We start from the raw sequence: 13,867 nt of genomic DNA, 5'->3' as shown, positions 1-13,867 counted from the left end.
GCAGCTCCCCGACACCAGCAGCACTCATGCAGCCCCACATAAGGACACTGCCACCACCATGTTTCACTGTAGGCACCATGCATTTTTCTTTGTATTCCTCACCTTTGTGACGCCATACAGTTTTGAAGCCATCAGTTCCAAAAACATTTATCTTGGTCTCATCACTCCAGAGTATAGAGTCCCAGTAGTCTTCATCTTTGTCAGCATGGGCCCTGGAAAACTCTAGGCGGGCTATTTTGTGCCTGGGCTTTAGGAGAGGCTTCTTTCGTGGACGGCCTCCATGCATGCCATTCCTCTGCAGTGTACGCCGTATTATGTCACAGGAAATATTCACCCCAGTTTGGCTTTCTACTTCTTTAGATAACTGCAGTGAACTTGTATGCCGATTTTCTTCAACCCTTCTCACCAGAAGAAGCTCCTGTCGAGGTGTTAACTTCCGTGGACAACCTGGACATCTCTGTGAGATGATTGCAGTTCCATCTTTCTTAAATTTTTGTACCACTTTTGCTACAGTATTCTGACTGATAAGTAAAGCTTTGCTGATCTTCTTGTAGCCTTCACCTTTGTGGTGTAAAGAAATTATTTTCTTTGGGAAATTCTGAAGAGACAAGTTGAGCATCACTCTCCATCCAGCATCCAGTCACTAAAAGAGGTCATTGTTGAAGAATGGAAAAAAGATTGATGTTGCAAAATGTCGCCAACTTGTTCATTCCATAGCTAGAAGACTTGGTGCTGTCATTAAAAATCATGGAGGCCATACAAAGTACTAGATGTAGTTTTTGTTGTGGGGTGTACTCATTTTTGCACCACCCTAATTTGAGTAAAACTGAAAAAAATGTGTAATCTGTAATATTATTAACCTTACTTTCACGTTACAAGTTAAACAGATGTTATATTAAACTTTGTCTTGTCAACATTTTGGAAATTGTTTGTGTTCATTGAGATATTGTTTACAATGTTACTTTTCAAAGGGGGTGTACTCATTTACACTCAGCACTATCAGCACTACACACACACACACACACACACACACACACACACACACACACACACACACACACACACACAAGTGCATCTCAAAAAATTAGAATACCATGAAAAAGTTCCTTTTTTTCATAATTTAATTCAAAAAGGTAAACTTTCTATATTTATTACATGTAAAGTGAAATATTTAAAGCCTTTTTTTGTTTTAATGTTGATGATTATGGCTTATAGCTCATGAAAATCAGACATCCAGTATCTCAAATTATTAGAATATTCCCTAAGATCAATCAAAAAATTGATTTACAATACAGAAATGTCCAACTTCTGAAAAGTATATTCATTTGTACACTCAGTACTTGGTTGGGGCTCCTTTACCATGAATTACTGTATCAATGCGGTGTGGCATGGAGGTGATCAGTCTGTGGCACTGCTGAGGTGTTATTGAAGCCCAGGTAGCTTTGATAGTGGCCTTCAGCATATCTGTATTTTTGGGTCGGGTGTTTCTCATCTTCCTCTTGACAATACTCCATAGATTCTCTATGGGGTTCAGGTCAGGCAAGTTGACTGGCCATTCAAACACAGTAATATCATGGTCAGCAAACCATTTGGTAGTGGTTTTGGCACTGTGGGTAGGTGCTAAGTCCTGCTGGAAAAGGAAATCGGCATCTCCATAAAGCTTGTCAGCAGATGGAAGCATGAAGTGCTCTAAAATCTCCTGGTAGATGGCTGTGTTGACTCTGGACTTGATAAAATACAGTGGACCAACACCAGCAGATGACATGGCACCCCAAACCATCACAGACTGTGGAAACTTTACACTGGGCTTCAAACACCTTGGATTCTGTGCCTCTCCACTCTTCCTCTAGACTCTAGAACCGTGATTTCCAAATTAAATGCAAAATGTACTTTCATCTGAAAAGAGGACTTTGGACCACTGAGCAACAGTCCATTTCTTTCTCTCCTTAGCCCAGATAAGACACTTCTGACATTGTCTCTGGCTCAGGAGTAGCTTGATATTAGGAATGCGAAAGTTGTATCCCCTTTCTTGAAGATGTCTGTTCGTGATGGGTCTTGATACACTGACACCAGCCTCAGTCCACTCCTTGTGAAGCTCTCCCAAATTCTTGAATCAACTTTTCTTGACAATCCTCTCAAGACTGCGGCCATCCCTGTTGCTTGTGCACCTTTTCCAGCCACCCTTTTCAGCAATGACCTTTTGTGGCTTACCCTCCTTGTGGAGGGCATCAGTGATCACCTTCTGGACAACAGTCAAGTCAGCAGTCTTCCCCATGATTGTGGTTGCGTGTACTGAACTAGACCGAGAGATACACTGTGTTCATACTGTTTTACTCAAACTCGAAATTAAATATTCTAATATTTTGAGATGTTTTTTTTAATGTTTTTGTACTGTATGCCATACTGATTAAAATTAAAATAGAAAAATGCTTGAAACATTTTAGTTTATGTGTAATGAGTCTATAATATATAGCATTTTCACTTTCTTAAATAACTGATGGAAAATATTGAACTTTTTCACAATATTCAAATTTTTTGAGATGCACTAGTATATAACGGCAACACGGTGGTGTAGTGGTTAGCGCTGTCGCCTCACAGCAAGAAGGTCCAGGAGGGCCTTTCTGTGTGGAGTTTCCATGTTCTCCCCATGTCCACGTGGGTTTCCTCCGGGTGCTCCGGTTTCCCCTACAGTCCAAAGACATGCAGGTTAGGTTAACTGGTGACTCTAAATTGACCGTAGGTGTGAATGTGAGTGTGAATGGTTGTGTCTATTACCCTGTCCACACTAGGGATTTTGTACCGATACGATACTACTTTCATACCACAACACCTATCCACAGTAGCAACTATACCGGTACTGTAGCGGTATAACTGTATAGGAAACCCACAAATGTATGGGTTTCGTACCGGTACAGTATAGGTACTGTAGTGCTTCGCTGTAGTGTGGACAGATGAAGTGGTTCTGAATTGATACAAATATAATGTGCATGCGAAAACGAAACGACCGTGGAGCTACATGGAGCAAAGAAAGGGGGGAGAAAGGGAGGGAGGGAGGGAGGGGGAAAGAGGGAGGAAGAAAGGAGGAAGAGGGGAAAAGGGAGAGAAAGGGAGGGGAAGAGAAGGAAAGAGGGAGAAAGGGAGGGGAAGAGAAGGGAAGAGGGAGAAAGTGAGGGGGAGAAAGGGAGATTCGTTTTCTTTGTTTCTTTCTCAACTGCCTCGCGCGTTTTATACAATTTGACTGAATAAATGACCACCAGAAATACAGACTGTACATTGACAACAAAAAGCACACACACGTTGTTTCATCTGCCATATTCTCGGAAGGAAGTTACTCGGTAACCACGGAAACATTTCGCGCACGCGCATTTCAAGTACCGTGAAAGAAAACCGCAACATTTCTCGCTAGTGTGGACAGATGCACTAAACTGTACCGGTATACTTTGTATCGATACAGTTATACCACTATCGTACCGGTATATATGTGAACACAGCATAAGTGTCAGCCCTGTGATGACCTGGCGACTTGTCCAGGGTGAACCCCGCCTTTCGCCCGTAGTCAGCTGGGATAGGCTCCAGCTTGCCTGTGACCCTGTAGAAGGATAAAGCGGCTAGAGATAATGAGAGATAATTATATATATATATATATATATATATATGTGTGTGTGTGTGTGTGTGTGTGTGTGTGTGTGTGTGTGTGTGTATAAAATCCACATTCACTGGATATGAGCAATCACCCGCTCTGATTGGCTATTCTACTACTTGGCTATTAACTCATATACTGTGAGTAGAGAAAAACAAAATGGCGAAGCATGTTGCTGAACCAACCGAGGATGAAATAAATACTACTTAAACCCAAAACCCAAAAAAAAATGCAAAAAAAAAAAAATTCAGCAAAATGTGGAATGAAAGTATTTGATGGTAAAAAAAAGGTATCTTTTTCATTTTTCAAGAATTATTATTGTTTGCACTGTGGGTCAGAGAGGACTGAAATTTCATCTGTACTGTATGTCGAGCATGTATAGCATATTTGACAATAAAGCTGACTTGACTTGATTGTAGCATTTCTAACAATTTGCTCCTGTCATTTCATCAGTTTGTTTACATTCTATGTGGAAATGATTTTGTTGGACATTTTGTATAAAGTTTTTATTTATCAAATTTGCAAAAAAATGAAAATAAAAATGCTCTGTTTCTGAAAATCCAGCAAATGTGGATAGAATAAATCAGTTATTCCACTCAATCTCGTCGTACATGGCTTATAGCCAACTCAGTGCTACGCGCCTCATCGGCTATCAGCTCAAGTACGACTCGATTTCGTGGAATAACTGTTAAATATATTTATGTAGTAATCTTCGGGATGGAAGAGGACTGACTAAGGATTCAATTCTAGGACATATTTCTTTCATGCTGTACTAAGCACTTTGTGATGGCGCCAGCTGCTAGTTTTGTTTTCTTTGGACAAAAACTAATATGTAAAGTGACATCAACTTGATGTTTGACCTCACCCTCCCTTTTTCTCACCCAGGCTCCCCTACTGTGGTTTCACAGAATGTATCTAAGAGCACTGAACAAACTCGGCCTCAGCCAGGTAACAAAAACTGCATACACAATCAATTGACAGTCATGCAACACTCAGAGAAAGTATACAAGCTCCTGAATAATGAAATGTGTTCTACAATACTTAATCCTTGTTTTGTTTCTCAGATCCATATCAGATCTTAGGACCAACAAGCAGTCGACTTGCCAATCCAGGTAAAAAAAAAAAAAAAAAAGAAAGATAATGTTGTTTTTATGGCTGGAACATAACACTGGATTTGCTTATTTTCTCAGTTTTGGATAATGGAAAGCAAATGTAGCCAGAATTGCTCAACATTCCATTACACATTACCTCTTGTTCTGGCATTCTTTTTTACTGTGGTCCTATATGTTTATACATGTCCAGGCTCAGGCCAAATCCAGCTGTGGCAGTTCCTCTTGGAGCTACTATCCGACAGCGCCAATGCTGGCTGTATCACGTGGGAAGGGACCAATGGCGAGTTCAAGATGACCGACCCAGACGAGGTTGCACGGCGCTGGGGAGAGCGCAAGAGCAAGCCCAACATGAACTATGACAAGCTGAGCCGTGCACTGCGTTACTACTATGACAAAAACATCATGACCAAGGTGCATGGCAAGCGATACGCCTACAAGTTCGACTTCCATGGCATCGCCCAGGCCCTGCAGCCTCACCCCACTGAGTCTTCCATGTACAAATACCCGTCTGACTTGGCCTATGTGCCTCCTTACCATGCTCACCAGCAGAAGGTCAACTTCGTCTCACCGCACCCACCTTCCATGCCTGTCACTTCATCCAATTTTTTTGGCCCTTCTAACCCTTACTGGAGCTCACCTACGGCAGGCATCTACCCCAGTGCCAGTGTGCCAAGACATCCCAATGCTCATATGCCCTCCCACCTGGGCAGTTACTACTAATTCCTATCAGTTCATTCTAGAAGCCACATGCCAAACCCAAGCTGCACTCAGAAGGAAGGCAAATTGAAAAAGAACGGCATGAAAAAGGAGAAAATGTGACTAAATTTGAAAAATGAAGGAGAATCAGGGCTAAATCAAGAAACTTATTGCAGAAGGGAAAAAGGAAAGGAGAAAGAATGAACCTAAAACTGGATGTTGCATTGATCCACTTCGAAATGGAGTACTACTTATTCACAGGACAAGTAACTGTTTTTTGTCTGTTTGTCTGGAGTGTTTTTTTTTTGCATCTTTCTATTCCTGTAAACAGTATGGGCCAAAAAAAATAAAAATCCCCTCGACACACATGCACCTACCCAATATGGATACAAACTCTCACAAATTCCACAGCTATAAATGGTCTTGGTGTGAAAATGTGAAACGTCTCCAGTCCCACTATTGGGGCATATCCCATGCCATGCTAGAGTTTAGACAAGCATTATAGCACAAAAAAAAAAAAATCTAACTGAAATTATAAATCAAGAATCACTGTGACACTGTGACAACATTCTCTCTGCTAATACAGATGTTAATAACATTCCAATATTTTCAGCAAAATGTGGTCTGGTCATCTATGTATTTTGTTCAGGGACTCCGCTAAAACGCGTCTAAAAATCAAATTGCATCACAGGAAGGATACCTAGCAGGAAAAAAAAGAAAAAAGGCAACTGGAAGGTTCAGGTTCAGCTGTTTCTCTCTCACACTTCCTCCTAACTGGAATTCTGATACAGTGGCCATAGCTGAGGAAAACAAGTGTAGGTTTGCACAGAGTTTTGTCCATTTCAGTCACCACAATCTCAAAAGTAACATTCCCAGGAGCTCTCTCTTGCCAGAAATGTTCTATTGGCTAGCCATAGTGTCAATCACCACAATCTCAAAAATATCATTCCGATAAAGTAGGAAAGTCAGTAAAAGGCTGACTTTTATTCCTATGAATTTCAGTCTAATGTAGCAATGCACGGGTGAAAGATGATCACCTGCCAAAGGCTCGTGGTTGGTCTTGTGAAAACCAATCAAACATTGTAAAAGACGAACAAGCAGTATTTAAAGCCAAACCACCGAGTCAGTGCTGATGTGAAAACTGCCTGTGAAGCAGACGATATATTTCAATCCACTTAGTGTTAATTTCGAAAGCAGCCCAAAGTGGTTTTACTTTCACCGCTGTACCTCACTGTGTTTATAAGGATAGATTTGTATTTGTATCTTATTTTCCAGTTAAAAATTCAATCAACTATAGCTCATCTCACACGTTACTTAAATGTCATTACATATTAAATGATGTTCCTGAAGACAGTAACTTTGTTTTATTAAGTCATTACCTGTAGCTACTTAAATCACTGAACAGTTGAATGTGGACATTATGCAAAGTACCTCTTTAAAAAAATTGAATGAATTAAACAAGTTAACATTTAAAACAACACAAAAGGTTGAAACCAGTGTGATCCTCAGATTCGCGAACGCTGTGCGTTTGTCAGACCTATTTGCTATTATTTTTTAATCAACGGTCAACTAGGCATTAAAAGCATCTTACTGTATAAATTATGCAGAGTTATTTTCATATGTGACAGTATTAAAAGATCAAGAGAATGAATACGAGTTGACCTCGGTCAAATGCAAACTTTTTTAAGCCGGTGTTGAAGGTCGTATGTACAGCATTAGTGTTTTGTATCTGTACATTTGGGCAATAAATTTATGAATGTTTTTGTTTTGTAATGTGCTCTGTGCCTTGTTGTGATGAGGTGAAAGTATTTGATTTGTTTGTTCTTCTTCTTTAATGATACCACAAATGCCTTGTAGAAAAGCATTTGCTTTATAGACCAGAACTGTAATACTGTAAGTGCCAAAATAAAACTATTTTTCTTGCTAAAGCTTCAAATCCCAAAGTCAACATTCAAATGTGCCTCACAAATGATTGCAGGGTCTTAAATTAGACAGATTTGATATTCCCATGCTTGAATTTCCCTAAATGTAGAAGTCAAGCAATACACAATTTAAATAAATGAATAAATAAATAGCCAACTCATCAACTTTTGAAAATATCACTATCTAATGAAGGAATTGTGCTATTTCATATATGCAATGTATTTTGAATATTAAATATATGAATTTATATAAAATATATATATATAATTTTGCAATTATTCTTTTTTTTTTTTACTTTTGTTCCTGCAATGTATTATTACCTTTTATAAAAGGGTTATGTAGATAAATGTGATGAAAAATAAATGTTTTTACATTTTAAACTACTGAAACATGTCTTCTTATTCTTCATACTCTTCTTCTTCTTCTTCTACTTATTATTATTATTATTATTATTATTATTATTATTATTATTATCATTAGTAGTAGTAGTAGTAGTAGTATATATTTTTCTGTCTTTTAGCACTGAACATATTAGTGAGTGTTTGTTGAGGATTGAATCAAGAATATAAGATCAATTATCTTTATAATTCTTCATGAAAATGAAACATATAAATGCAGATAGGGGATACAATATTTATTTTTTATTTTAGAAAATATAATAAGAGGAGTATCAGGAAGATAAAATTAATTAAATAGTATGTAGAGTTCAATAAAATTGAAATGTGTTACCGGCAGCATGGTGGTGTAGTGGTTAGTACTGTCGCCTCACAGCAAAAAGGTTCTGGGTTTGAGCCCAGTGGCTCATGGGGCCTTTCTGTGTGGAGTTTGCATGTTCTTCCGTGTCTGCGTGGGTTTCCTCCGGGTGCTCTGGTTTCCCCCACAGTCCAAAGACATGCAGGTTAGACTAATTGGAGGCTCTAAATTGACCATAGGTGTGAATGTGAGTGTGAATGGTTGTTTGTCTCTATGTGTCAGCCCTGTGATGATTTGGTGACTTGTCCAGGGTGTGCCCCACCTTTTGCCCATAGTCAGCTGGGATTAGCTCCAGCTTGCCTGCGAACCTGCACAGGATAAGCAGTTACAGATAATGGATGGATGGATGGATGGATGGATAAAATGTGTTATATCATCTGCTTGTAAACGTGTCTTTGTTCATTTACATGCATGAACACATTTTCCTTTTTACTGGAAAGCCTCTGCGTCACTCTGCATGTCATGATGTGAGTCAGAAAGCAGAACTTTTCAACAAATGCACCACCCTCTCTCATGCACAACCAGTTTCACCTCCCCTCCATAGACACCTTACAAACACACTCTCTGCAGAAGTTCTTGTCTTCCTTTTCAGCCATGAGCTTTATACCTAGTTTCTAAAATGATTATATAATATATATAATTTATTACACTTATATATCTTATATTACACATATACTGTATTTAAAATATTAAATGAGTCCTAATGTGCTCATTAAGATGATCAACATGCAAGAAACTTTTTTTTCTCCCCCATGTTAACAGGTCATCCATTTATTCAACCTCAGGTTATATTTTGCCCAATGTTTATGGATGCAATGAGTCACAAGTTCACCCAGATTGCCACTGCTTTGCTTTTTCTGCCCTCTTCTGGCAGAGCAGAAAATAAAAATAACCCTCACACCTAGTATTTACTCAAGCTATCCATTATTCAATCAGGATTACAAATAAACAACGGACATTAGGACACTAGTTTTTACACAAAGTCAGACATACATAGTTTATTTCAGCTCTCAAAATAAAAGAAACTTGTGGATTAAAAAAATATAGATATATATTTAATTGTAATTTTAAAAAGCCTTACATAAGTACAGTCTTTTTTTTACTATTTAAAATGCTTCATAGAATTCAGTTTCACAGATATTCAGCTAGTTAATTATTTTAATAGTTCATTTTTAATCATTGCTAATGATAACATTATACAAACATCATGATGATAATTTGAGAAAATACACACCAAAAGTTTCATAAACGCAGTCTACCTGCTGAATAAACTTCATTATACTTTATATCATTTCTAGATCATGCTGGGACTTGTCATTGTTTACAGAAAGAATGTAATTTGTCTATTTATCTAGAATTATTATTATTATTATTATTATTATTACAAATTCTCCATTTTCCAACGGACAGAAAGGTGAGTATCTACGGTAGATGAAGTGTTAAGTGAGTTGCTACGTGGCTTCAGACCAAAGTGCACTATATGGCCATAGGCTTGTGGACACCTGACCATCACCCATCTTATACCATCACAGACCCTGGCTTTTGGACTTGTTGCTGGCAACAGTCTGGATGGTCCATTTCATCTTTGGTCCAGAGCCCACTTTGTCCATCTTTCACCTTCAGTATTATCTTTGATATTTTTGTTGCATCTCTGATTAATGCCCTCCTTGATGTCTGTGAGTTTTGGTAGGTGGCCTTCTCTTGTCAGGTCTGTAGTGGTCCCATATTCTTTCCATTTTGCTCTAACATATTTTATGGTGCTCCCTGGGATATGCAAAGTTTGGGATATTTTTATAACGTAATCCTGATCTGTACTTCTCAACTTTGTCTCTGACCTGTTTGGAGGCTCCTTGGTTTTCATGTTGCTTGCTTGGTAGTGCTGGAGAGTCAGGGTCCTTCCAGAACAGGTTGATTTATACAGACAGCATGTGACAGATCATGTGACAGTTTGATTGCACACAGGGGAATCTTAATCAACTAATTATATGACTTATGAAGTGAATTGGTTGGAGCAGCTCTTATTTAGGGGTTTCATATGAAAGGGGTGAATACCTATGCACACTCCAGATTTCTGTTTTTCCATCTTACTGCTGTTTGTATCATAATGGAAAAAAATGCACCTTTAAAGTGGTAGGCATGTTGTGTAAATCAAATGGTGCTAACCCTCTAGAAATCCATTTTAATTCCAGCTTATAATGCAACAAAGCAGAACAAACACCAAGGGGGATGAATACTTTTGCAAGACACTGTACCCCCTTCAATACTCACAGGTATGTGGTATATTCCAACTCAATCAGGGGCAGTCTGCAGCATGACAGGAATCCAGACCAATGCCCCAACCTCCATTATGTGGCATTGGTCCTGGAAATGCCCAGGCTCCCCACAGCACCAACATAGGTCCTGCTTCCCTCAGGCACCCACAGCTCTGGGATCACTAACCTGGAAGGGAGAAGAAACAGAAACCAAGGGTTCAAAGAACTGGCTGTGGGGGGAGTCAACCCCTGCTTCTGTGGTAAAGGGACAGGAGGTGCAGGGAGAAGGGGAGAAACAAGACAAGAGGGAGAGAAGAGGCAGGATGCCCTCCTGCCACTAGAAACCAGATGGTCCTGAGCCAAGCAGGTCACGTCCTTCAGCAATGCTGGACAGCAGCACTGGAAACACTATGTTGTTCCCCTCAGCAACCAGGCATCAGACTGCCCCACCACCATGGTGTCAATGATCCCCTCAGCATCGTACTCTTCTGCCCTCAACCACCTCCAGCAGCTGCTTGGCAAACAAGACTGGCCAGTCAACCCCATCCATGGTCAGAGTGCAAAACCATGCTGCTCTGGGGTGTGGCTGATATACCACATTACAGGTCCAAACACTCCAACATATGGTCTGTGGGCAGCTGCTGTGCCATGAGCTGGGCCTCTCCAAACAGGAGCAGCAATGCCACTCGCTACTCTTCTGAGCTCCAAGAAGTCCTCCAGACCATCTTGAGGCCCCATTTTGGAAACTGTGCATTTGTGAATGAACATGACTCATTATTTTGTGGTTTGGGACATCAAAGATCATGTGGTAGCATTTATTAGAGTTGAGCCGGATACTCGGCTGAAACGAGTATCCGGTACGGATAAAGCACTTTTGCCAAGTACGAGTATTATACGAGGAATACGAGTCAATATCTGTGCTCGGCCTGAATGAAAATCCTCACACAGCATCACAGCGCCCCTCCCCTACACACACCGCTCTGCTCACTCACACAGAGAACAGCTCTCTGTCTCTCCCTCAATCACTCAGGTTCGTGGCTCTTTTCTGTTAACGTTTCGGGTTTCTTCAGCTTCAAGTTTGTTTTTATTTCAGTTTGTACTTACTTATAACCAGTAGAGTTCTGGTAAATGTGGGTTCGTTCAGACGTGGTGCTTGGTAGAAAGCGACTTGTGTTGCGTCTCTGCCTGTCAGAGATTTTTTTTTCTTTTTTTAACCGTCGGTTAAAAACAGTTTTTTTGACTTAACGCATTGAGTGTCTGACACTTTCTTGCTGTAATTCATGTAAAAATAAAGGTAGTAGTGGTATAAGTATTACAAATTAAGCTACACACACACACACACTGCCAGTCGTCGGAGTTTTTTTTTTTAAACCGTCAGTTGGCTCTAACCAGTTTTATTTTACTTCACGCACTGAGTGTCTGACACTTTCTAGGTAGTAGTGGTATAAATAAGATTACAAACTAAGCTACACACACACACACACACACACACACACACACACACACACACACAGACCTGGTGTGGAAATAAAAAATAATAATAAAAAAAAGAACCAAAAAAAAAATCACACTGACCATAAAAAAATTAAAAAGTTAAAAAAAGAAAGTTATGTTGAGTATGAAAACTCTTGTTCATTACATTTCATTTCATAATTGCAACCGCATGTGTTGTATTCATTGTTGCAAAACTTGTTCTGTAAATAGTTCGTTTGCTATCGTGATCAAAACCATTGATCTGAAGCTCAATGCTGATGTTGTCCTGTAAATAGTTTTCTAATCAGCAATAAATATAACAATTTCTGATCAACCCATATCAATTGCATGCTTAAAATAACATACTGGTTAAAGCCCCGCCCGTTTCAAGACAACCAGACCCACTTCCTGGTTAAATCCCGCCCACTCCGAGTACAGATACGGATACAGGTAATTCATATGGCTAACAGATACAGATAATGCTGTACTCGCTCATCCCTAGCATTTATCAAATAAAACTGGCAATAGTAATCAAATACTTATCATAGCACCAGTATCTGTTATACTAGTCACTCATCATTCATCAATTGTTAAAAGTTTGGTTTTATTTACATTTGAATCAACTATTTTTTCCATACATCACTTGGTATCTGTAAAGGTACCATAAATATTGAAAGGTTCAAAAGTATGTCACTACATGGAATCTCAAATGTTCAGAAACTGAAAAAAAAAAAGAATTATTGTTGTAGTTTAATCATGAATCAGGATAGTTTACAGAGTCAGCATGTGCAAGAGTAAAATGGGAGAGTGGAAAGCTCTTTCTCCGAGTCCATCTGCAAGGTGTACCATCACCACCTCAGGACAGTAGATTCTTATCTATCAATAAGTGTCCTCTCCTGATGTAGCACCATATTAACATGCTTGATTGTGAAAAAGAGACACAGGAGGCAGTGGTGGTGACTTGAAGAACTTTTATTTTATATCTTAAATTAAATGAATGTTTTACCCAACCAGCATAGCCAAGATCCGACAAATTACAAATGCAAAACTGCAGGACCAAAAGGTCTAAAACATTAATATAATTCCACTTTCTGAGAAGAGTGAGTATTTTTTTCTCTTTCTTATATTTTCAGGTTATCCATCCACCTGTGCAATCATTTAAGAACAAGTGGGTGGTTTGTAGGATTTATACTGAATTATTATTTTAAAATCAGTACATGAACTGATTAGCTTTTGGAATTGATCCTAACAGGGTCAAGGTCAGAGCAAGGTCTTTTGCTTCATCAGTATGTGGCTTTGTCCTGACTACTGCAATTAAGGCACTTGTGCAATTGCAATCTGTTTTCTTACCAGTGAATAAAGTTGGCAGGCATTCAACTAAATTAAATGTCAGAAAAATGTTGGCACAAATGGATTAACACACTTTCCCTGTGTCTGAAATCGCTCCCTACTCACTATATAGTGAGGATGCCATTTTGTAGTGCTGCCTGAAACCTTAGTGAGGATTATTTACACACTATATAGTGCACTCAAAGTATCCCAAAATGCATCATGAAAAGTAGTGTACAACCAGTGGTCACTAACCAAGCAATATATCCCATCATGCATTGTGGTCACGCTGAAAGAAATCAAATTAAAAGTCTCAAATCTGATTTAATACAAGGCAGCGGCAAAGAAGAAAGTATTCAGCCTTGATTTAAAAGAGCTGAAAGGTGCAGGAACATTGTATTTATTAATGTGGGAAATACACTCAGTATAATATGTATTTATCACAAAAATACATGCATGTATTTATTATTTTGAAAACCCACCAGCCACCTGATCTGGCATGTTTTAATTGTGCAATAGTAATGATGTAAATACCAGCGCGATGGACAAGTGTCCAAAAGCGCTCTTTCATTTTATCAATGAGCTCACTGTATAGTCCTCTATATAGTAATTCCCTATATAGGGAGTAGTGAATGAGTGAGCGATTTTGGACACGGAGTTTGTCTTTGTTTTCATGCATTCAACCACAG

The 13,867-nt window shown here is 39.1% G+C and overlaps 1 protein-coding gene across 5 annotated transcripts in view; it reads left to right on the top strand.

The window, feature by feature from the left end:
• fli1 (Fli-1 proto-oncogene, ETS transcription factor) overlaps positions 1–7,751 on the top strand; it is a 45,320-nt gene extending 37,569 nt beyond the window's left edge. For all 5 annotated transcript variants that reach the window (XM_060924106.1, XM_060924107.1, XM_060924110.1 and 2 more), the window contains 3 exons: positions 4,526–4,588; positions 4,705–4,752; positions 4,943–7,751. In XM_060924106.1, coding sequence (XP_060780089.1) covers positions 4,526–4,588; positions 4,705–4,752; positions 4,943–5,472 — 641 coding nt within the window. In that variant the 3' untranslated portion in view covers positions 5,473–7,751. The remainder of the gene's footprint in view (positions 1–4,525; positions 4,589–4,704; positions 4,753–4,942) is intronic.
• Positions 7,752–13,867: the final 6,116 nt, after the last annotated feature.

The sequence above is a fragment of the Neoarius graeffei genome, chromosome 6 (genome assembly GCF_027579695.1).
Source record: "Neoarius graeffei isolate fNeoGra1 chromosome 6, fNeoGra1.pri, whole genome shotgun sequence".
NCBI classification, from domain to species: domain Eukaryota; kingdom Metazoa; phylum Chordata; class Actinopteri; order Siluriformes; family Ariidae; genus Neoarius; species Neoarius graeffei.
Note: the sequence above shows the minus strand (reverse complement) of the source record. Positions and strands in the feature narration are given on the sequence as shown.